Here is a 22,750-nt window from a genome sequence, read left to right on the forward strand (position 1 = left end):
TGTATAAACCTATACTACTGCATTTCATTGTTTAGGAGCTCTTTCCTTTTTTCAATCACAAACTCCCCCGTCTGAATGAAGTCTTGTATGCCATGTAGAAACGCGGTCTCGTTTCATTTCGAGAGCATAAACATTTCTCGTAACAGATACAGTATATTTTTCATACACATTTGTGTAGACATCACAAAACTGGTACCAGCCACGTTGGAATCCTTCTATTTTTTCTTGTTTCCATAGCAACCACTTCGATTGCAAACGAGGAATCACATATAGATTGTTGGTTTGTTGTTTAACGTCGCGCGCTAATAACGGCAATATTCCAGCTATATGGCGGCGGTGCAGAATTGATCAAGTCTGAACCTCACAATCCAGTGATCAACATCATGAGCATTGATCAACGCAGTTGGGATAAGATGACATGTGTCATCCAAGTCACCGAGTCTGGCCCCCGGATCCCCCGCGTCCGAGGGCCTCTTCTGCAGACACCTAATCATCAGCATATAAAGTCGAACCCGCTCAGCCACCACGACTCAAAAACTGCTACCTGTAGTCTAGACTTCATACTTTGACTATCCCTCTGAAAAGTGTGAAATAGCACGACTGCCACTGCTATGATTACACAATGCCATTTAGAAAGTGATCAAATGTACCATGTGTTATATGTGGGAGTTCACTCTCCTAGTAAAGTACAAATTCTAGTTCTCTTGTTGGGTTGGGTCCCAAAGGTTAACTAGCGTATGTTAGACAGTGTAACAAATAAATTTACTGATCCGCTGGGACGGAAACTAAATCCATCTAAGTCAGCTTACCTTAGAAATCAGAAAACACTTTTACTGCGGAATACATTTTATTAAAAACATGAAAGTCTAATCGTGGGTATTTCCTGATGACAGTTTTCTGTTTGCTGTTTTTGTTGTGTTAGGTGGAAAAATAAGTTAACTCTCCTTTGATGGTATCGAAATTTGTATAATATTGGATAACTAAACAGTGTTCAGAAATGCGTGTAGATATTGCATGTAGTATATTTTCGTTGTCCTTGAGACCATGTATACATATCTTCTTGTTTCTCATTACCAGCCTACCCAAAACATCAACACGACCCTGCATGAATTTTTCACACTTCTAAGTTTTGACTTTCTCTCGGAGAAATTGTATAAAATTCCCCACCAATGGGTTTGGGGCATGAAATGAAATAAAATTTTAAAATAAAATCCCAACCCATATTTTTTTTATAAATGTGATCTAATACTAACGGTAGTTAAGTCTCCGGTCAGCCTTTACGACGACGACACATAATGAGGTCTTGTTGGCCGCCGTCAGACAAGTAACGAGAAAACATTTTTGTGCGGTTTGCCACAGTAAGCATGATAGTTACCTCCCTTACGGTCAATCGGTGACGATAGAAGCTGTACCCCATATATCATTTCTATACGCTAAAAGAAGACCTAAGATGTCGAGAATGCAATATGTGTTCAAAACATTTCGTTTTGAGAAAGAGATACGGTGATAGTAATGGTATGTGTACTGTACATTCGCTGTCTGTCTGCCATCGATGTTTAGCGTTTGCCCGGCAGACATGAAGACGTACTAAAATTATCGCATCACCGGTCAACCAGCGAGCATGAAAACAAACATGAAACATAGATCTCAGTGTATACTTGTTCGGTTGTTTCTGGGCGAATTTCCTTCATGTAAATGACCCGGGTAAGAGGTTACAATTACTCAACAGTGAACACATGTCGTACGTATTGAGGTCAAAGCTAGAAATGGTTCTTTTCAGTGATATGATTGAAGTAATAAGTTGTCAAGCATTTCAGTACTGTATTTCCGGAATCTGTTGACCCACCATAGACAGGTGGGCGCGAACACTAGACCTATCATATGTCTTTGCAACCTTGTCACTGAAACAACATAAGACCCCGAACCTGTGCAACATTATTCAGGAGTAACGCCCACATAACGCCTTGCACGTTTGAATTATTCATGTAGTGTAAATAACTAGATCTATTTGTCAGTTTGTATATATGGATGCTTTCACATGAGTGTGTTTTGGGATGGTATGTGTTTGGCTTGGTTTGATGCATGTCCTGTTTACCAGATGCAGGACAAGTGAACAAATCCCTCTCAGATCAGGCCCCTGCCGGGGTCTTATTAGGTTGACAAGTCTTTGCCTGGAAACACCCCTAACCATCCTTAAACAGCTGAAACATCTTTACTGGCCAACACCCCATAACTATTCTTAGGGAACTGACACGTCTTTTTTGCACACGTCCTGTGGTAAAGAGCTGGTTAATTACATAACTGATAGCTAAGCCAGTAATTGGGCAAAGCATGGTTGAGCCCATACAGTGCTAACTGAATTTGAAACGATTCACCTGTTAAAGTACACTTCTCCCCATTTCATCCAAAATGTGTAGATGCTGATTATGTCAATCACTGCACTGTTTGGTTCAGACTGTATTTCTTACAGATCACTGTCATATAGCTGGACTATTGCTGAATGGAGCATGAAATAAACAGGCAAACAATATACAGGCCTCCTGAAGTAATTGAAGGAATTACAGCAAATTTCAAGGAATTGCATCTCAAATGTAAACAAACGCAGCCTACTCACAAAACAATTGCAGTGATATCGGTAGTTTAGGTAGTTAAACACAATGCCCCTATTGGAAGCAATGTCAGTGGTACTTGAAACATGCTCTGTCATCTTTGGAGATTTCTCAGCTCTGTCAGTTTATGGATAATTTTAAAAACGAAAACAGAAGAGACCAAAAAGAAAACTCACCTTCCAGTGATGCCATGTTTTGATGTGTGAATGCCAGGACGCGACTGACAAAGCACGGAACGGAGCCGAGAAATCTCCGAAGAAATGGCCCAGCGTGTTTCAAGTATTATCGACATTGCTTCTACTGATATCGCTTCCAATATAGCTGCAATTGTTTCACGAGTGGGCTGCATTTGTTTACATTTGAGATACATTTCCTTCAAATTTGCCGTAATTCCTTCAATTATTAGGGGGGCCTGATATAGCATCATGCATGATCAAACAGTCCACAAGCTCATGGTCCACATTGACTGAGCAGAGATAATCAGCAAATATTGATGCTAGTTTGTTGTGTGTTTGTTAATTTGTCTTGTGATTTTCAGGTAATTCTATAACTTCTCTGAGAGACATTTTAGAAGTTGGAGCAGTGAGGATGGATAACACTTAAAGAATGTATGGATGAACAACTTCTTTATTACAGTGAGAGATATGTTTTGGTGTTTGTTCTGTCACTGTTATCAAGTCATATCTGTTGATCACTTGCTTGATAACAGTGTTCTTGCTTGATAACAGTGTTGGAACCTACATCAAAACATCTCTCAGTGTAATTACTGTCATAAAGAAGTTATTCATCCACATGTTGGTATTCATCCTCAGGTAATTTGGTGTGCAAACAGATCCTTAATGATATAAGCAAGTAGTAGACTTTGCAAAAAAACAACATAGTAAACAAAACAACATTGTTTCTTACATCACAATGTAACATCATTGTTTTTATATAATAATTTAGTAAATTGAAGAAACAGAAGAATGAAATCAATTACAGTACTCGTTAAGTTGTCAAATGCACATTACAACTTGCTATTTCCATCTTTTTTGAGTGATCGTCATAATTCAAATGACATCACGAGCGGCTTTCCTCACCTCTAAATTCACGCTCGGACACAATGTTTAATGCTAAGATATATGCAAGAAGCATTTTTGCAAAACATACAGAATAGCATGATTTTGCCCAAACTTTCTTCTGAATCTAAAGTAAGTTTGTTTTAGAGGATGGTACCCATTGCTGTAATATGATTGGCTGTCTAAGGACAAGTGCATGATTCTGACGAATCACGGTCCTCATATTAGCCTGAGACAGAAAAGCGTAATTAGAAACCAGTCTTTATCCAATATAATTGCTTCTTACAAGTGTGAAAATACTCTGCAAGAGTACAGTGAGATTGTTGATGCTCAGAGCTTTCGATCAATACCGGCCATAAATGATGCCTTGTATATTATGGTTACCAAGCGTCCAGAATTGAGGTATTTACCCTGTTGTGTTCCATTAATGAGCGGCAAGCCGCTGATTTTGGAAAATAGATGACAATACATAACATTTGAGAAATCATGTCATAATGAGTGAATGCATCTGATTGACCTGCTGGCACTGAAAGAGTTAATATTACTGCGCCGAGTAGATTTTGTGTGAGGAAGAGAAACGCAAAATTAGCAAAATATTAACTGACGCAGAATATTTCCAGTTTACCTGTTTTCAATATACTGGGGGGGGGGGGGGGGGGGGGGGGAAATAAGGGATCACATGAAAGAACTGATGTGGCAAGTCTTCCCTTACTTTTTTCCATTTTTTGGGACAAGTTTTGTATCACATAGGTTGTGAAGAAACCTGGAAGAAAATAGGGGAACACTTGCACTTTCATATGATCGCTTATTTTTTTCCCGCAGTATGTATATGTTCTGTGCTTAGCTTCTAGAGTTACGGACCATGTGAGTTAGTCTCTCTTACTATCCTCACTAAATATCTCTCAATACATGTTGGCAGATATCCTGTAAGGGGAGATAAATCAGAATTGGAGATAACCACTGGCCATCATGCTGTCCCGGAGTTTGCGGCGTAAAGGGACCAACCTGTTGTTGTTTGTGTACCTGTGTCTGTGGCTGTTTGCATTGTTCAACTACAAAAGTCACTGTATCTTCACCATGCCCGACACGCTGCTTAGGATGTCCCAGATTGGTGGCAACGATGAGGGCAAGTGTAAAGTCGACTTCGATGAACTAGGTTTGTTGGCATGCCCTTTTACACCTGTTACTGTAGCTGGTTCATTTGTTTTACAATTGTATAAAGCCTCTCTCAGAAACATTACCGTTAAATGGCTATGGACTGTAAATAATTGTGTCTGGTCTACTGGAATCCAGTGATTAACATGATGAGCATCGATCTACACAATTGAGAAGGATGACATGTCAAGCAAGTCAGCGAATCTGACCTGATTCTGTTAGTGTCAGCAACCTGTTACAAAAAGCATGTGTTGCTGAGAAACTGATTCTTACTAGGGTCTTCACAGACTCTGTCACTGTGGCAACCAGAGATGGCCAAAAAACAAAATATTTGTGGATTCATTTTATCATGTGAAAATAGTGTAAATGATGCATTGTGTTGGCGTAAACATATTTGACTGTTTGATATGATATTATTATTGTTTCATTAAATATCCCAACATTATGTTTGTTTGTATGTGGTTCTTGGTATGTGTTTTACAAACTTTTTCTTATCCTGACTCATGCTTATTATGTTTATCTCCTCCCTCTGTGCAAAAATAGTGGAACATTTTAAATCCCTTTAAGTTCCCTTCTAACTGAAGCGGTTGTACAATACACTCACCCACCGGAAACCTCCCTTTCTCGCCATTACGTCATGTGACCAGCCATACTTGTCACTCTCTGCTTCATTGCCCGACAAGGACAGTTGGAGACACTGTTGGTCCCGATACTGCGAAAAGTTTTTACTTAATTTTCAGTCCTATTTTCTAAATTGTTGTTGATATTTATAAATTTTCATGTGATTTGGACACAATCTTTCTTCAACTTAGACATGGTCTAAGAAGTTGAGGTCATCAGTGTCTAAGACTAAAGCTTCAAATACTAGATCTACGCTGAAACTACACTCCATGACTTCCTAGAATGACTTCAGCGATGAGATCATCCCTCACCATTCATCTGAAGAACCTGATGGATCACTGTTTTGAAGAGGAATGGAAACGCCGGTCAGCAGCTACAACTACAAAGTAGACTTAGTCATACAAGCTCAGTGAGCAGATCCTACGAAGTGGAGGATAAGCAACTGGCTCAGCTGGATACAACCACTCGGCACACTTTCTTTGGTCTCACTCATTTCAGGGCAATCAACGAGGCTCTCATCTCCATGCTCAACAACCTGGAGAATTAAGAGGACAGGATGATCCTCTCTGCACTCATTACTCAGAAGAAGGATGAACAACTGATTTCAGAGCATCTAACCTCGCACATATGTGGGACTGAATCTGCTATGCTAGCAGGGTCTACTATCAGCGTCTACTTGGGGCAACAGCATAAAACCCCTTGTATTGAGCTCCCTGGTCAGCATCCATGGTATGTGATGGCAAAAGTGAGGACGTTGCTGAATCCATCACTCTTGACTCTAGGGAATGAATGAAGATAAAGTCGATCGACGCTTTGACTATTGTCGTCAAGCAGACTTCTTAGCATTACTCCAACAAGTCAAAGTTCTCTGGAGTCCAGAGAGCGAAAGACAAGAAGTACAATGCTCGTGGCAGCAAGGGCTCTTTTCATCGTTCAACCAGAGGAATGAAGTGCTCCCATGGAACAGGACGTCCTGCCAGAGGTGCTAAAGGAGGAAAGAGCTGAAGATCAGGTTTGGAACGACTGGAGTCTTCAACCGCTCCCGTTCCCGTACAACCTTCATAAGTGATTGGACGTCTACACTGCTACTGTAGGAAATGGGGACTTCTCAATGACGATTACGTCATGAGCATCCTACAAGATGGCTACAGGATCTCACTACAGGCAACACCACCCCTCACAAGAAACCCAGCACTCTTCGTGTACACCAGGGATCAACGAGACAAACTCTTCAAAGTTATCAGGAATATAAAACAGACAATGATGATACAACTGATTTTGGTCTATCCTTATTGGCCGGCAAGAGATTGGTTCCCAGTACTCATTGAGGAACTAGGACAACCAACTCCGCAACTACCAGAATGGAAGAAGCTATTTGTCCATCTGCTCACCCAACAAGCGAATGGCAGTTCCAAGTTCATGTATGCATCATATCAAAGCCTGCATAAAATACTGAGGATATTCTACTAGAGTGGTGAAGACAGTCACCCTAGCTCTACGTAGATCTACCTGCTCGTTATACGATGATAAATAGATGAGGTTTGAAACATGCACCAATAAGAAAGGCTTCACGGCAATGAAGGCCACACATCCTCAACGTGGACTACTTATGTCATCTACGACATACTCTCGAGATACTTGGTTGCACTCAGCTGTCTTATCATCATGAGAACAGGGATCAAGCTGACTAAAGTACCTGAACTACTCGCCTTACTATGCTCTTTCAAGATGGAAGTCTAACAATGCAGGTTTAAGGCTCCAGCTTGGGATTTGAATGTCGTACCTCTATGAGAGACTTGACCAGACATCGCTTGAATTGTTGACACAGAAACTCACCCTAGTTACAGCGGCACGGATGTCAGAAATACATGCTCTGGACTTCAGTCGCCTTGAGATTGTACATCTAGGACTTCGATGGGATTTTATTGCCAAAATTCAACTGCCTGGACAACCGGACAGACAGTGCCACATCCCGGCATTATCTACAGTCCTCGTGCCACCTGACACACAGGATGTAACATTATGCCCAGTCAGAGTGTTGAAAATATATCTCCAACATACAAAACAAGTGTCTATTCATCCCTTTATCTACTGAGACACCAATGGAAGTATCCTACAACACTATCTCAGGATGGATGAGAGCCGTTATCCTGAGGGTCTACAAAGCAGCAGGACTCGAACTTCCGCGAGCTTCCAGTCAGCACTCGCTCTACATGGAAACTACTCGCTGACAACTGTAATGGTGGGCTGCTCATGGAAATCAAATCGGGTGTTTGCCAACCACTACCTATGGGACATTACCATGGAGGATGTCACTGGCATTCACCAATTTGGGTCTCTTGTTGTCGCACAACAACTAATGGTTCCACAAAGGTGCTGAGTTTCACTCACCCTTTTATCACGTGACTTGTTGAAACTGAGACGCTCTGCGGAATATATAATGGTTGAGAGTCCATGCACACGTCTTGGACAGGCTAGCATGAATGATTATGACCCTGTACTCATAATGAAGATACTTGTACATGAAGAAGGGTTGCCATAGGGTCTTGATAAATATCTTGACGACGTACAGTTGCAATAAGACACTAGCAGGACACTAGCTGATCTATACATCATCACGTTGCAGCCAACCAGTGCTTCAAGAGAAGACAACTTCGTCTGGATGTGATCCCCCCCATCTCACAGATGAAAACTGGAAGAACAGGACTGAACTACCATCTGAAGGCGGGAAGTACTGATCATACTTCTATGACAGTCAACAGAATTCAGCAGGGCATGCATGACCCACCGCTGTTTCCATCAGATTCTGTAAGCATAACAAGCATGAGTCAGGATAAGAAAAATATGTAATTTTCTGAATAAAATTGATATTTTATACTTATCCTGACTCATGGCATCAAGCCCTCCCAACCGTCCCTCTCAGGCATGCTGCATTCCCAGTAACTCTCGTGTCAGGCTTATGAGATTCGGAGAGAGTGGCAAGCATGGCTGGTCATGTGATCATAATGGTGGGAAAGGGTGGCTTCTGGTGGCTTCCTCTCTCTTCCCATAGAGGTTGGAGATAAGCATAATAAGCAAGAGTCAGGAGAAGTATAAAAAGAAGTATCAATTTTATTCAGAAAATTACATTTTACATAACCAGTAGTGACAAATACAACATATGTACATTAATAAAGAAAATTCCTTGAAGCTGAAATAGTGTAGAAAAAGTACTTGTGTCTTTCATATTGTCAAAACATTGTGATTAAAAACCACTTGTGATATAACAGATAATTAATAAAACGGTGTATGTACAAATCTACCTATCATGTGCATTTGGTTGTGATTGCAGAGATTGCCAAAGTAGATATATTTGAGGAGCCAGCAGTAGAAGATATTGTGGCCAGAAATCCCAGTGTACAGAAGGGTGGCTGGTGGAAGCCGAAGGAATGCAGTTCCTGGCAGAAAGTGGCCATCATCATTCCATATAGAGACAGGTGGCAGCACTTAAAGAAGCTCCTCCACCGCCTCCACCCCATGCTGAAGAGGCAACAGATCCACTACCGGGTCTTTGTCATCGAACAGGTTGGTAGATCCATTACTGGGTCTTTGTCATTGAACAGATTGGTAGATTCATGTCAGTGAAGAAACCTCTACCCAACAATTTCTGCTGTTTTTCTATGCTTATGTCTGGAAAAGATGTTGAAATTGCTTTGTTTTGGTTGGCTTGTTTAATGCCACACTCAGCAAAATTACCGCTGTTGGACCAGACAGTCCAGTTATCAACAGAATGAGCATACATCTACGCAAATGGGATGCAATGACATGTGTCAGTGAAGTCAGCAATCCTGACTACCTGATTCTGTTAGTTGCCTGATATGACATGCATAGGTGACTGAAGACCATTCTAAACTACCATGACTTTTGTACTGACAGTGTTCTTAACCCGTGTCATAAGGAAAATGGATTTCAACCAGTTTCGGCAGTTTAAGTGTAGATTGTTAAAAGTAATGTGTCATCTCCTGGAATTTTGTGATGGTCAAGTTTGGTATCTCATGTTTCAGAGAGGAAGCGACAAATTCAACCGGGGCAAATTGATGAATGTTGGTTTTCTGGAAGCGATGGCGTATGACGAGTTTGATTGTTTTGTGCTGCACGATGTGGACCTGATCCCGGAGCATGACAAGAACTACTACATGTGTGACCAGCATGCAAGACATCTCGCGTCTGCCATCGATGAGATGCGATATCAGTATGGCATTTCTTGCTTTTGTCACTGAAATAGTCACTTAAACGTTACAGCAGCTAGTTACAATTTGTCCTCAAGAATTCTTTCATTGAGAGGCAATGTAACATATAGAAGTAATGAGGTATTCGACTCAGTGGTAAACAACTTTTTGTTTATTACATATAGCAACATTTTGGTGTAGATTTAAATCCATTATGAAGCAATATGTTTTAGAAGGAAAATGGGGTAGGATGGGGTACAAGGGTCCCGGTTGGCTAAGAGTCCAGTAGTGGCTAAGAGTCCAGTATTGGCTAAGTGTCCATTATTGGCTTAGAGTCCAGTATTGGCTAAGAGTCCAGTATTGGCTTTGTTCAGTTGCCTCACACATCTGAGAGGAAATGGGTTTGAAGCCTGGTTTAATCATTTTCTGGATTATCAGTTTTACACCCTTCCTGTGGTTCATTGTTACACCCTACCTGTGGATTCAGCAGTATACCATACCTGTCGGTTCAATGTTATACCTATGCCTGTGGGCATAGTGTTCAGCATTGGCTAAGAGTTCAGTATTGGCTAAGTGTCCAGTATTGGCTAAGTGTCCAGTATTGGCTAAGTGTTCAGTATTGGCTAAGAGTTCAGTATTGGCTAAGTGTCCAGTATTGGCTAAGTGTCCAGTATTGGCTAAGTGTTCAGTATTGGCTAAGAGTCCAGTATTGGCTAAGAGTTCGGTATTGGCTAAGTGTCCAGTATTGGCAAAGTGTCCAGTATTGGCTAAGTGTTCAGTATTGGCTAAGAGTCCAGTAGTGGCTAAGTGTCCAGTATTGGCTAAGTGTCCAGTATTGGCTAAGTGTCCAGTATTGGCTAAGAGTCCAGTATTGGCTTTGTTCAGTTGCCTCACACATCTGAGAGGAAATGGGTTTGAAGCCTGGTTTAATCATGTTCTGGATTATCAGTTTTACACCCTTCCTGTGGTTCAGTGTTACACCCTACCTGTGGATTCAGCAATATACCATACCTGTCGGTTCAATGTTATACCTATGCCTGTGGGTTCAACAATGTAACCATGTCTGTGGGTTCAACCACGTAGCCATGCCTGTGGGTTCAGTATTACACCCTTGCCTATGGACCCAGCATTATACCTCAGCCCAGTTACACATTTTAGCCACAAGCCTGTGATCTGAACAACAACCCCTGTACACTAGTGATCCAACCACCTCTGTGCACTAGTGACCCAACCATCTCTGTGCACTGGTGACCCAACCACCTCTGTGCACTGGTGACCCAACCACATCTGTGTACTAGTGGCCCAACCACCTCTGTACACTAGTGACGCAACCACCCCTGTACACTAGTGATCCAACCACCTCTGTGCACTAGTGACCCAACCATCTCTGTGCACTGGTGACCCAACCACCTCTGTGCACTGGTGACCCAACCACATCTGTGTACTAGTGGCCCAACCACCTCTGTACACTAGTGATGCAGCCACCCCTGTACACTAGTGACCTAACCACCTCTGTGCACTAGTGACCCAACCACCTCTGTGCACTGGTGACCCAACCACCTCTGTACACTAGTGATCCAACCACCTCTGCGCACTAGTGACCCAACCATCTCTGTGCACTGGTGACCCAACCACCTCTGTGCACTGGTGACCCAACCACCTCTGTGCACTGGTGACCCAACCACCTCTGTACACTAGTGACCCAACCACCTCTGTGCACTAGTGACCCAACCACCTCTGTGCACTAGTGACCCAACCACCTCTGTGCACTAGTGACCCAACCACCTCTGTACACTAGTGACGCAGCCACCTCTGTGCACTAGTGACCCAACCACCTCTGTGCACTAGTGGCGCAACCGCCTCTGTACACTGGTGACCCAACCACCTCTGTACACTAGTGATCCAACCACCTCTGCGCACTAGTGACCCAACCATCTCTGTGCACTGGTGACCCAACCACCTCTGTGCACTAGTGACCCAACCACCTCTGTACACTAGTGACCCAACCACCTCTGTGCACTAGTGACCCAACCACCTCTGTGCACTGGTGACCCAACCACCTCTGTGCACTGGTGACCCAACCACCTCTGTGCACTAGTGACCCAACCACCTCTGTGCACTAGTGACCCAACCACCTCTGTGCACTAGTGACCCAACCACCTCTGTGCACTAGTGACCCAACCACCTCTGTGCACTAGTGACCCAACCACCTCTGTGCACTGGTGACCCAACCACCTCTGTGCACTAGTGACCCAACCACCTCTGTGCACTAGTGACCCAACCACCTCTGTACACTAGTGACCCAACCACCTCTGTGTACTAGTGGCCCAACCACCTCTGTACACTAGTGACCCAACCACCTCTGTACACTAGTGACGCAGCCACCTCTGTGCACTAGTGACCCAACCACCTCTGTGCACTAGTGACCCAACCACCTCTGTACACTGGTGACCCAACCACCTCTGTGCACTAGTGACCCAACCATCTCTGTGCACTGGTGACCCAACCACCTCTGTGCACTGGTGATCCAACCACCTCTGTGCACTAGTGACCCAACCACCTCTGTGCACTAGTGACCCAACCACCTCTGTACACTAGTGACCCAACCACCTCTGTACACTAGTGACCCAACCATCTGTGTGCACTGGTTACCCAACCACCTCTGTACACTAGTGACCCAACCACCTCTGTGCACTGGTGACCCAACCACCTCTGTACACTAGTGACCCAACCACCTCTGTGCACTGGTAACCCAACCACCCCTGTACACTAGTGACCCAACCATCTGTGTACACTGGTGATCCAACCACCTCTGTGCACTAGTGACCCAACCACCTCTGTGCACTGGTGATCCAACCACCTCTGTGCACTGGTGACCCAACCACCTCTGTGCACTGGTAACCCAACCACCTCTGTACACTAGTGACCCAACCATCTGTGTGCACTGGTAACCCAACCACCTCTGTACACTAGTGACCCAACCACCTCTGTGCACTGGTGACCCAACCACCTCTGTACACTAGTGACGCAGCCACCTCTGTGCACTAGTGACCCAACCACCTCTGTGCACTAGTGACGCAGCCACCTCTGTGCACTAGTGACCCAACCACCTCTGTGCACTAGTGACCCAACCACCTCTGTGCACTGGTGATCCAACCACCTCTGCGCACTAGTGACCCAACCATCTCTGTGCACTGGTGACCCAACCACCTCTGTGCACTGGTGACCCAACCACCTCTGTACACTAGTGATCCAACCACCTCTGCGCACTAGTGACCCAACCATCTCTGTGCACTGGTGACCCAACCACCTCTGTGCACTGGTGACCCAACCACCTCTGTGCACTGGTGACCCAACCACCTCTGTACACTAGTGACCCAACCACCTCTGTGCACTAGTGACCCAACCACCTCTGTGCACTAGTGACCCAACCACCTCTGTGCACTAGTGACCCAACCACCTCTGTACACTAGTGACGCAGCCACCTCTGTGCACTAGTGACCCAACCACCTCTGTGCACTAGTGGCGCAACCGCCTCTGTACACTGGTGACCCAACCACCTCTGTACACTAGTGATCCAACCACCTCTGCGCACTAGTGACCCAACCATCTCTGTGCACTGGTGACCCAACCACCTCTGTGCACTAGTGACCCAACCACCTCTGTACACTAGTGACCCAACCACCTCTGTGCACTAGTGACCCAACCACCTCTGTGCACTGGTGACCCAACCACCTCTGTGCACTGGTGACCCAACCACCTCTGTGCACTAGTGACCCAACCACCTCTGTGCACTAGTGACCCAACCACCTCTGTACACTAGTGACCCAACCACCTCTGTGCACTGGTGACCCAACCACCTCTGTGCACTAGTGACCCAACCACCTCTGTGCACTAGTGACCCAACCACCTCTGTACACTAGTGACCCAACCACCTCTGTGTACTAGTGGCCCAACCACCTCTGTACACTAGTGACCCAACCACCTCTGTACACTAGTGACGCAGCCACCTCTGTGCACTAGTGACCCAACCACCTCTGTGCACTAGTGACCCAACCACCTCTGTACACTGGTGACCCAACCACCTCTGTGCACTAGTGACCCAACCATCTCTGTGCACTGGTGACCCAACCACCTCTGTGCACTGGTGATCCAACCACCTCTGTGCACTAGTGACCCAACCACCTCTGTGCACTAGTGACCCAACCACCTCTGTACACTAGTGACCCAACCACCTCTGTACACTAGTGACCCAACCATCTGTGTGCACTGGTAACCCAACCACCTCTGTACACTAGTGACCCAACCACCTCTGTGCACTGGTGACCCAACCACCTCTGTACACTAGTGACCCAACCACCTCTGTGCACTGGTAACCCAACCACCCCTGTACACTAGTGACCCAACCATCTGTGTACACTGGTGATCCAACCACCTCTGTGCACTAGTGACCCAACCACCTCTGTGCACTGGTCATCCAACCACCTCTGTGCACTGGTGACCCAACCACCTCTGTGCACTGGTAACCCAACCACCTCTGTACACTAGTGACCCAACCATCTGTGTGCACTGGTAACCCAACCACCTCTGTACACTAGTGACCCAACCACCTCTGTGCACTGGTGACCCAACCACCTCTGTACACTAGTGACGCAGCCACCTCTGTGCACTAGTGACCCAACCACCTCTATGTACTAGTGACGCAACCACCTCTGTACACTGGTGATCCAACCACCTCTGTGCACTTGTGACCCAACCACCTCTGTGTACTGGTAACCCAACCACCTCTGTACACTGGTGATCCAACCACCTCTGTACACTAGTGACGCAGCCACCTCTGTACACTGGTGATCCAACCACCTCTGTACACTGGTGATCCAACCACCTCTGTGCACTGGTAACCCAACCACCTCTGTACACTAGTGACGCAGCCACCTCTGTGCACTAGTGACCCAACCACCTCTGTGCACTAGTGACCCAACCACCTCTGTGCACTGGTAACCCAACCACCTCTGTACACTAGTGATTCTGTTTGTTTCAGTGTCATGTACTATTACTATGCTGGGGGAGTGATTGCTCTCAACCGGGAGAACTTCAAGAGGATCAATGGTTACAGTAACTCGTACTGGGGCTGGGGAAATGAGGACGATGACCTGTCTGCCAGGTGAGTCTCTGTGAACATTATCTTAACAAGCTCACTCACACTCAGCTGTTTCAGTGTGACTGGTACAGTGATGGTCCAGAAGTCATACTGTATAGGAAGACTGTGTTCTAAGGATTTAGTCAGCTTGTGGTAGATGCATGCCTTCCAAGGACATAGCCTGTATTAGATGAATACCCTCTAAGGACGTAGTCAGTCTGTAGTCTATGGATGCGCTTTAAGTGAGTTAGTTAGTTTAGTTTTACGCCACATGGAGTATATGGTGACAGCCTGTAAATAATCATCCCTTGGACCAATGATCAACGGCAAGAGCAATGATCTGCACAGTTGGTAAATGACATCTGTCAATGAAGTCAGCGAGCCTGATCACCTGATATGGTTAGTTGCCTTTTTCGTCAAACATGGATAACTGAAGGCCAGCATTCTAACCTGGACCTTCATGGGTTGATGCCCTGTCTTGCTTTAAGAACAAAGTCAGCATGTAGTAGGTGTATTCTTCTAAGGACATATTCAGCCTGAAAGTATGTCCTGTGTTATGTTGAATAGTGAGTAGACGTAATTTAGTCTCATTTATTTAGTCTGACATCCTTGTTAATCCGACAATTTTCTGTGCAATGGACAATGTCAGATTAACAAGACTTGACTGTCTTTGTTACAGATATATACAGTGGAAGCCCTACAAACCAGTATGCATTGAAACTGGCAAAAAATGCCAGTATAACGGGCAGGCCTGGTTTAGCGAAATTTTCCTTTATCAACCTGGGAATGATCTTCCGTCTGCAGTAAAGTACCACTAACAACCAATCAGCTAATCTTCAAACAATGAATGTAATCCACTGTGTTGTTAACACATGTTCATGCAATCAACAGGAGGGCCATGATAGCAGATGCTGGTTTAGTGAGCTTTAATTACTACACAGTCGGTCAGGGCGGCCTTTGTGGTGCTGAAATATGGAATAGACTGACACCGGATAAGAAGGGGTGTAAATGAGCATAGGTTAACTATCTTTTGCCAGGACCAAATTATAGAACCAATATTGGGAGCGTGCCGGATTGGAGGGAACTTCCACTGTATGTTATACTTTGTGAACGAATGTGAACTGATTCAAGTAGCGTGTCGTCTTCAGGATCCAGGATTCGGGGCTGCTGCTCACACGGCCACCAGAACATATAGGCAGATTCAAGATGGTTCGTCATCACAAGGCATCCCGTGCTGAGAATGGGTGAGACACTGTAGGGGACACATAATAACAATACTAAGGTAGTCATCACAGCCACAGCACTGTTACACATTACATCCACAGAACTGTTACTGCAACCACAGAACTGTTACTGCAACCACAGAACTGTTACTACAACCACAGAACTGTTACACACTACAACCACAGAACTGTTACTACAACCACAGAACTGTTACACACTACAACCACAGAACTGTTACTACAACCACAGAACTGTTGCTGCAACCACAGAACTGTTACTACAACCACAGCACTGTTACACACTGCAACCACAGAACTGTTACTGCAACCACAGAACTGTTACTGCAACCACAGAACTGTTACTGCAACCACAGAACTGTTACACACTACAACCACAGAACTGTTACTACAACCACAGAACTGTTACTACAACCACAGCACTGTTACACACTACAACCACAAAACTGTTACTACAACCACAGAACTGTTACTGCTACCACAGAACTGTTACTACAACCACAGCACTGTTCCACACTACAACCTTAGAACTGTTACTACAACCACAGAACTGTTACTGCAACCACAGAACTGTTACACACTACAACCACAGAACTGTTACACACTACAACCACAGCACTGTTGCTACAACCACAACACTGTTACTACAACCACAACACTGTTACTATAACCACAGCACTGTTACTGCTACCACAGAACTGTTACTGCAACCACAGAACTGTTACTACAACCACAGCACTGTTACTACAACCACAACACTGTTACTACAACCACAACACTGTTACTGCAACCACAGAACTGTTACTACAACCACAGAACTGTTACTACAACCACAGAACTGTTACACAATACAACCACAGCACTGTTACTACAACCACAGCACTGTTACACACTACAACCACAGAACTGTTCCACACTACAACCACAGCACTGTTACTACAACCACAGAACTGTTACACACTACAACCACAGAACTGTTCCACACTACAACCACAGCACTGTTACTACAACCACAGCACTGTTACACACTACAACCACAGAACTGTTCCACACTACAACCACAGCACTGTTACTACAACCACAGCACTGTTACTACAACCACAGCACTGTTACACACTACAACCACAGAACTGTTACACACTACAACCACAGCACTGTTACTACAACCACAGAACTGTTACTACAACCACAACACTGTTACACACAACCACAGTATTGTTACAAACTTCACACATACACAGTTATGGACCTTCTATTGTGTATGCCAGAGACTTTTGATTACAGGTTCAAATCCCGAAGTTTCCTGACAGTGCTAACAAGTACTTTGTATATACTTTTAAATGGTAAGCATCAAGACCCAGCATTACTCAGGACCATGCTTTGCTGAAATACAGGTCAAATTCACTCTGTTCAGTTAAGTTAGTCCAAGGTGTTACCATGTCTGTGCAGTTTGTATTTAGTGGTACGTATCATTACTGGAAAAAATTGTCAGAAATTTTTTCTCAGTTTTGTTATGGCAGCCAGCACACGATCATGGTGCATATCTGGTTTGAGGTTGGTCACAGAATGCAGCAGAGTTTCATGATGCAAGAATAAAGCTTGAGTATGAAGACAGTAGCAACTCAGCTGTGAATGTTTCTATAAGCAGTGTTGTGTTTTCCATTCAGTAATCAAAGATTTTTTGGCTGGCGAGCACGATGGCCAAAGGATGGTCTGAATGACCCAGTGGGAATGAACTATACAGTGATGAAAACATCCGTCGAACATCTCTATACTAACATCACTGTGAACATTGGCTACCCACCGCCAGATCTACAGACCAGGTTTGAGAACGGCCCCAAGGAAACGTTAATGTGGTAGGTACACATAACATCCTTTGATCGGATATTGATTGCTTCATGGCTAACCATGATAACCTACTACTGGATAGGCAAATATATTTCAAAGGATAATTCTTTCTGTATTTTGTTGTGAGGTAGTTGGATCATTTCATTGTCAATGCATAGTATTGCTTCATTGCTTTGATTTTGCAGATGCAACGTAAACCTTTGCCTAACAATCTCAAATTAATGTGTGACTGTATTCATTTTTGACAAAGATTGGAAGCTAAACAAGGAGGAAAGGAGAAAGCTATTACATTGCGTTGTTAAAGGCAGTGTGTTGAATGATGTGTCATGTTTATGCTGTTAATATCTGTTTTTTGAAGGTTTTTAAAGTTCTACTATCCCTGAAATGTTGTTGTGAAGAGCACATGTGGAGGAAACAGGCACCTGTGTGACCCCAAACAGAGACTGAGGAGTGGGGTCATGGATGGATGGGGGACAGGTGCAGTGGACTCGATACTGTCAGTTTGTGTGGCTTTGTACTGAGAGGAGACACAAGGCATCGAGTCACAAGGCTTTCATCATTTCTTGCCTTGCAATTAGGGTCGTCTGACTTGACAACAGAATTGTTGCAGAGTGACCCTGAAAGAGGGGGAAGGAATTCTTGCGCATATTTTTGGAAGGTTTCAGACTGGTCAGTTTGTGTATATGAGTTTCCAGTAAGTTCCAGTCACACAGTGAGCAAACCTTCACGGCTGCTCATTGTTAACGCTGGCATGCTCAGTTTTAACAGTCTACCTGACTGGCTACTGGGAGAGGGTGGCACAAGCAATGGGAGATAATACGATTATTGGGCCAAGCCGTTGATGCATCCAGGGAACTAGTAGATATTTATCAGAAGGTATATGATGGATTTCAAGGATGTAGTCCTGTGTTAAATATATAAGACATGGAAGCATTCATGAAACATATCACAAATCCATGGCGTTATTAAATTAAATCATCACGACAACCAATTAAAAATTCTTTTCCAAATATTTTTCATTTGTGCTCGTTTTTGTGTCAGCTAGCCACTTTTGCTAAAGGCAGAAAGCTCACACATGGCAATGACTGATTTTTCACCGATTTTCAGGTTGTTATTTTGTTATGATATTCAGAGAAATATATGATTACTTTACATGTTTTTTACCTAGAATATATATGGGTGTATTTCTAAGTTGAGTTAAACAGGTGTCACTTTGTCTCTAGCATGCTGTGTCAGCTTGTCATTTATTAAACTTTTATGTTGCCATCCATCACATTTCAAACAAAAGAACTGGTGCTGGGGGAAAAAGTGGTTTCAACAGCTGTGCTGCACTGCACTCATAATGCATGCACAGTGAATAGGTTCGCAGAGCTTGAAACAGTATGCCTGTACGGAGTATGAGGTCGTGAGTAGTAGTATGATCTTGGATATGTATGCAAACAGGAAAATAATCTACATGTTACATTAGAAAAAAAATATGTTGATTGTGATAAACAGACTCTGCCTCAGAGAAAACTCAAGGTCTGGTTTATTCACACCTATATGTCTGTCTGCCTGTCTGCCTGTCTTCCTGTCTGCTAATGAAAATATGCAGTGCACAACTTCAATCACTGACCACACCCAATTTGAAACTAACACCTATAGGGCTTCTACGCCATAAACAAATACCCGGCTAAGCATATCTTCAAATGAATCAGTGGCCAGTGAAAAGTCTTCTTTACATATGAGTGTGCATCCACTGGATCTGTCTGGGTTTGGTATTGCAACTGCTACATTTTGAGGCAGGCAAAAACGAGTAAAAAATATAGCACTTTTGATTTATACGCTTATAATTTTGTTTATTTGTTTTTTCTTAATCAGATATGCATTTTAGATATCATGAATAGGGGTAACTGTGTTTTTATTATGTTCGATTTTTTGGTTGCATGTTATATTTAACAATCAATTCTATATATGCCTTACTAGTGTATACTTTCTATTTCATTTCTTCTGTTAGTTGTTAGTCACTGTTGTTTCACTATGCAGACATTGTAAGGTCAGTGCTGTGATTGGTTCTGGATTCAGCCATTATGTTGCATCCATGGTGAATGCCAGTCAGTATTGTTGTAAAGTCTAGTTAATGTATCATTTTGAAATATATCTCTGTACTTTCATAAGTCAGACCATTTTCTTTCTGACTATTTCCAAGATGTAAGAAGCATGGTGCTACATGGAGTGTGTGATAGTGGGGATGCAATGTTGAAACAGCTGTTTCCATATAGATTCTTGTACTGTTTTCAAGCAGGAATTCCTGTTTGACAGAGGTACAAGAAGCAGCTTCAGTTGACGCAATTTTGCGATACAGATTCTTGCCCCACTGATTTATGTCACCTTGTACTGTTGATGTCACACTCATGAAATAGAGCACACTCATGAAATAGAGAAGTTGATATCCATAAAGTTAGTCAGTGTTATTCTAAAATGGATTCTAAAATGCCTCTGACAGAAAATGTTAATTGCATCTGCTATATTTTTCTGGAACCAAACATTGTATATGGAGGAATTGAAAAAACTTGTTACTTTTCCATTTTGCTGACTCCTACACTATTACTTTTTCTCTCTACTGGTACGGTGGAATCCTCTGTCTTATTTTTCCCTAACACTTTAAAAATAGCTCACCATAAATGGGCCCTCTCCTTCCCATGCCAGCGTTCCTCATTCAAAATATCAATTTTATCATGAAGGTTATATTATTTATCAAAATCAGATAATCAAATAAATGTTGTAAAACATCAGTTCATACAAAGTGTTATCACGGTCCCATAATGCAAGTGGTTAGGTGATCGCAAATCCCGTACATTAATATGTATGCTATGAGAGTCTTCCCACTGAAGTTGTTAGGACAACACCTTGGTGAACTGTGTGCGACATATGACCCGTGTGACTGTATGGCCTATGTATGTGTGAGTGTGAAACTCTGTGTATGTGTCTGTATGACTTGTAGAGGTGTTGAACTCTTGCTGGATGTGCTACATGAGTGTCTGATGTGTCTGCAAGTAAAAATAGCAAACTGTGATAAGTGTTAGATGTACAACATCAGCTGGAAGTTTGAGTGTCCATGTCCAAGTGTCATCAGGTACAGGTGTGGAAATGTGCAGTTGCAATGAGGTGTCAATACAGGTTTGATACGTATCATAGTAATCAGGTGTCAGTGCTGGTGTTAATGTGTACCATTGTCATCAGATGTCAGTATAGGTTTGATATGTATCATTGTCATCAGGTGTCAATACTGGTGTTGGTATCAGTACTGGTGTAGATGTATACCTTTGTCATCAGGTAGCAGTACTGGTGTAGTTGTGTACCACTGTCATCAAGTATCAGTACTGGTGTCGATATTTACCATTGCCATCAGGTATCAGTACTGGTGTCGATATTTACCATTGCCATCAGGTATCAGTACTGGTGTCGATATTTACCATTGCAGATATCAGTAATGATGTCAGTGTGTACCATTGTCATCAAGTACCAGTACTAGTGTCGATATGTACCATTGTCTTCAGGTATCAGTACTGGTGTTGATATTTACCATTGCAAGTATCAGTAATGATGTCAGTGTGTACCATTGTCATCAAGTACCAGTACTAGTGTCGATATGTACCATTGTCTTCAGGTATCAGTACTGGTGTCGATATTTACCATTGCCATCAGGTATCATTACTGGTGTTGATGTGTACCATTGCAGATATCAGTAATGATGTCAGTGTGTACCATTGTCATCAAGTACCAGTACTAGTGTCGATATGTACCATTGTCTTCAGGTATCAGTACTGGTGTTGATATTTACCATTGCAAGTATCAGTAATGATGTCAGTGTGTACCATTGTCATCAAGTACCAGTACTAGTGTCGATATGTACCATTGTCTTCAGGTATCAGTACTGGTGTCGATATTTACCATTGCCATCAGGTATCATTACTGGTGTTGATGTGTACCATTGTCATCAAGTACCAGTACTGGTGTAGATGTATACCATTGTCTTCAGGTATCAGTACTGGTGTCAATGTGTACCTTTGTCATTAGGTATCAGTACTGGTGTTGATGTATACCACTGTCATCAGATACCAGTCACTGGTGTCGATGTATACCACTGTCATCAGGTATCAGTACTGGTGTAGATGTGTACCACTGTCATCATGTTTCATTGCAGGTGTTCATGTATTCAATTGTCATAAAATATTAATACCAATGTTGATGTGCACCATTGTCATCATTTATCATTGAAGGTGGTGATGTCCACTGTTGACATTAGATATCACAGCATGCATCTTTAATATTTCTTCAGCTAAATGAATGATTACTGGCAAATAACCCTTTTATTTGGATAACTTATATATTAGTAAAAGCAACTATGTAAAGACTAGTTCTCATTTGTTTATGTTTGCACATTATCAAATATGGATCAAGTGACACTTTTTGCAAGTCTGTCATTTCTTATGTTTCCTTATGCAGTAGCAATATACCGAGTGAGTGATTTAATACAGTGGCATCTTTGAATTTTTGCAGCAATGTTTCTTCCTTTATGTACATTCATGATTGTTGAAGTAAAGATTTCCATTCAAACATGTTTGTTTGTGTCTGAGAATAATTTGTTTTGTGTTTTGCAGTTTATTTTAGGGAGTTGAAACTTACAGTTCAATTCTGTATTCTTCAATGCAGGCATTGCATTTTGGGCCTTCATCTAGAGTAGCAATAGTTTTTGCTCTATTTCATAACCCATCAAGATGCAGTTCACACTTCACATGTCTGCTCAATGCCCATCAAGATACAGTTCACACTTCATATGTCTGCTCAAAGCCCATCAAAATACAGTGAAGGCTTCATATGTCTGCTC

The 22,750-nt window shown here is 43.1% G+C and overlaps 1 protein-coding gene across 3 annotated transcripts; it reads left to right on the plus strand.

The window, feature by feature from the left end:
* Window positions 1–1,445: 1,445 nt before the first annotated feature.
* On the plus strand, window positions 1,446–22,479 carry LOC137298892 (beta-1,4-galactosyltransferase 3-like). 3 transcript variants are annotated; one of them, XR_010957767.1, is made up of 9 exons: window positions 1,611–1,704; window positions 4,587–4,823; window positions 8,775–9,007; window positions 9,487–9,674; window positions 14,693–14,815; window positions 15,940–16,035; window positions 17,700–17,888; window positions 18,239–21,139; window positions 21,196–22,479. XR_010957767.1 is itself a non-coding variant. In XM_067831253.1 (8 exons), exons 2-8 carry the CDS (start codon window positions 4,637–4,639, stop codon window positions 18,261–18,263), a joined length of 1,041 nt encoding a protein of 346 aa, XP_067687354.1. In that variant the 5' UTR covers window positions 1,446–1,515; window positions 4,587–4,636; the 3' UTR covers window positions 18,264–22,479. The 3 variants fall into 3 exon arrangements, 2 of the variants coding, with proteins under 2 accessions (XP_067687354.1, XP_067687353.1); XM_067831253.1 differs by lacking the exon at window positions 1,611–1,704 and adding an exon at window positions 1,446–1,515 and having other exon boundaries at window positions 18,239–22,479; XM_067831252.1 differs by having other exon boundaries at window positions 18,239–22,479.
* The last annotated feature ends 271 nt before the right edge of the window (window positions 22,480–22,750 follow it).

The sequence above is a fragment of the Haliotis asinina genome, chromosome 10, assembly GCF_037392515.1.
Source record: "Haliotis asinina isolate JCU_RB_2024 chromosome 10, JCU_Hal_asi_v2, whole genome shotgun sequence".
In the NCBI taxonomy this organism is placed as follows: domain Eukaryota; kingdom Metazoa; phylum Mollusca; class Gastropoda; order Lepetellida; family Haliotidae; genus Haliotis; species Haliotis asinina.

Bases quoted from the DNA above. Each gene is read 5' to 3' on its own strand.
- LOC137298892 (XM_067831253.1), top strand. From the start codon at position 4,637: ATGCTGTCCCGGAGTTTGCGGCGTAAAGGGACCAACCTGTTGTTGTTT. The intron at 9,008-9,486 runs GTTGGTAGATCC...CTCATGTTTCAG, and splicing joins GGGTCTTTGTCATCGAACAG to AGAGGAAGCGACAAATTCAA. The intron at 17,889-18,238 runs GTAGGTACACAT...TGTTTTTTGAAG, and splicing joins CCCAAGGAAACGTTAATGTG to GTTTTTAAAGTTCTACTATC.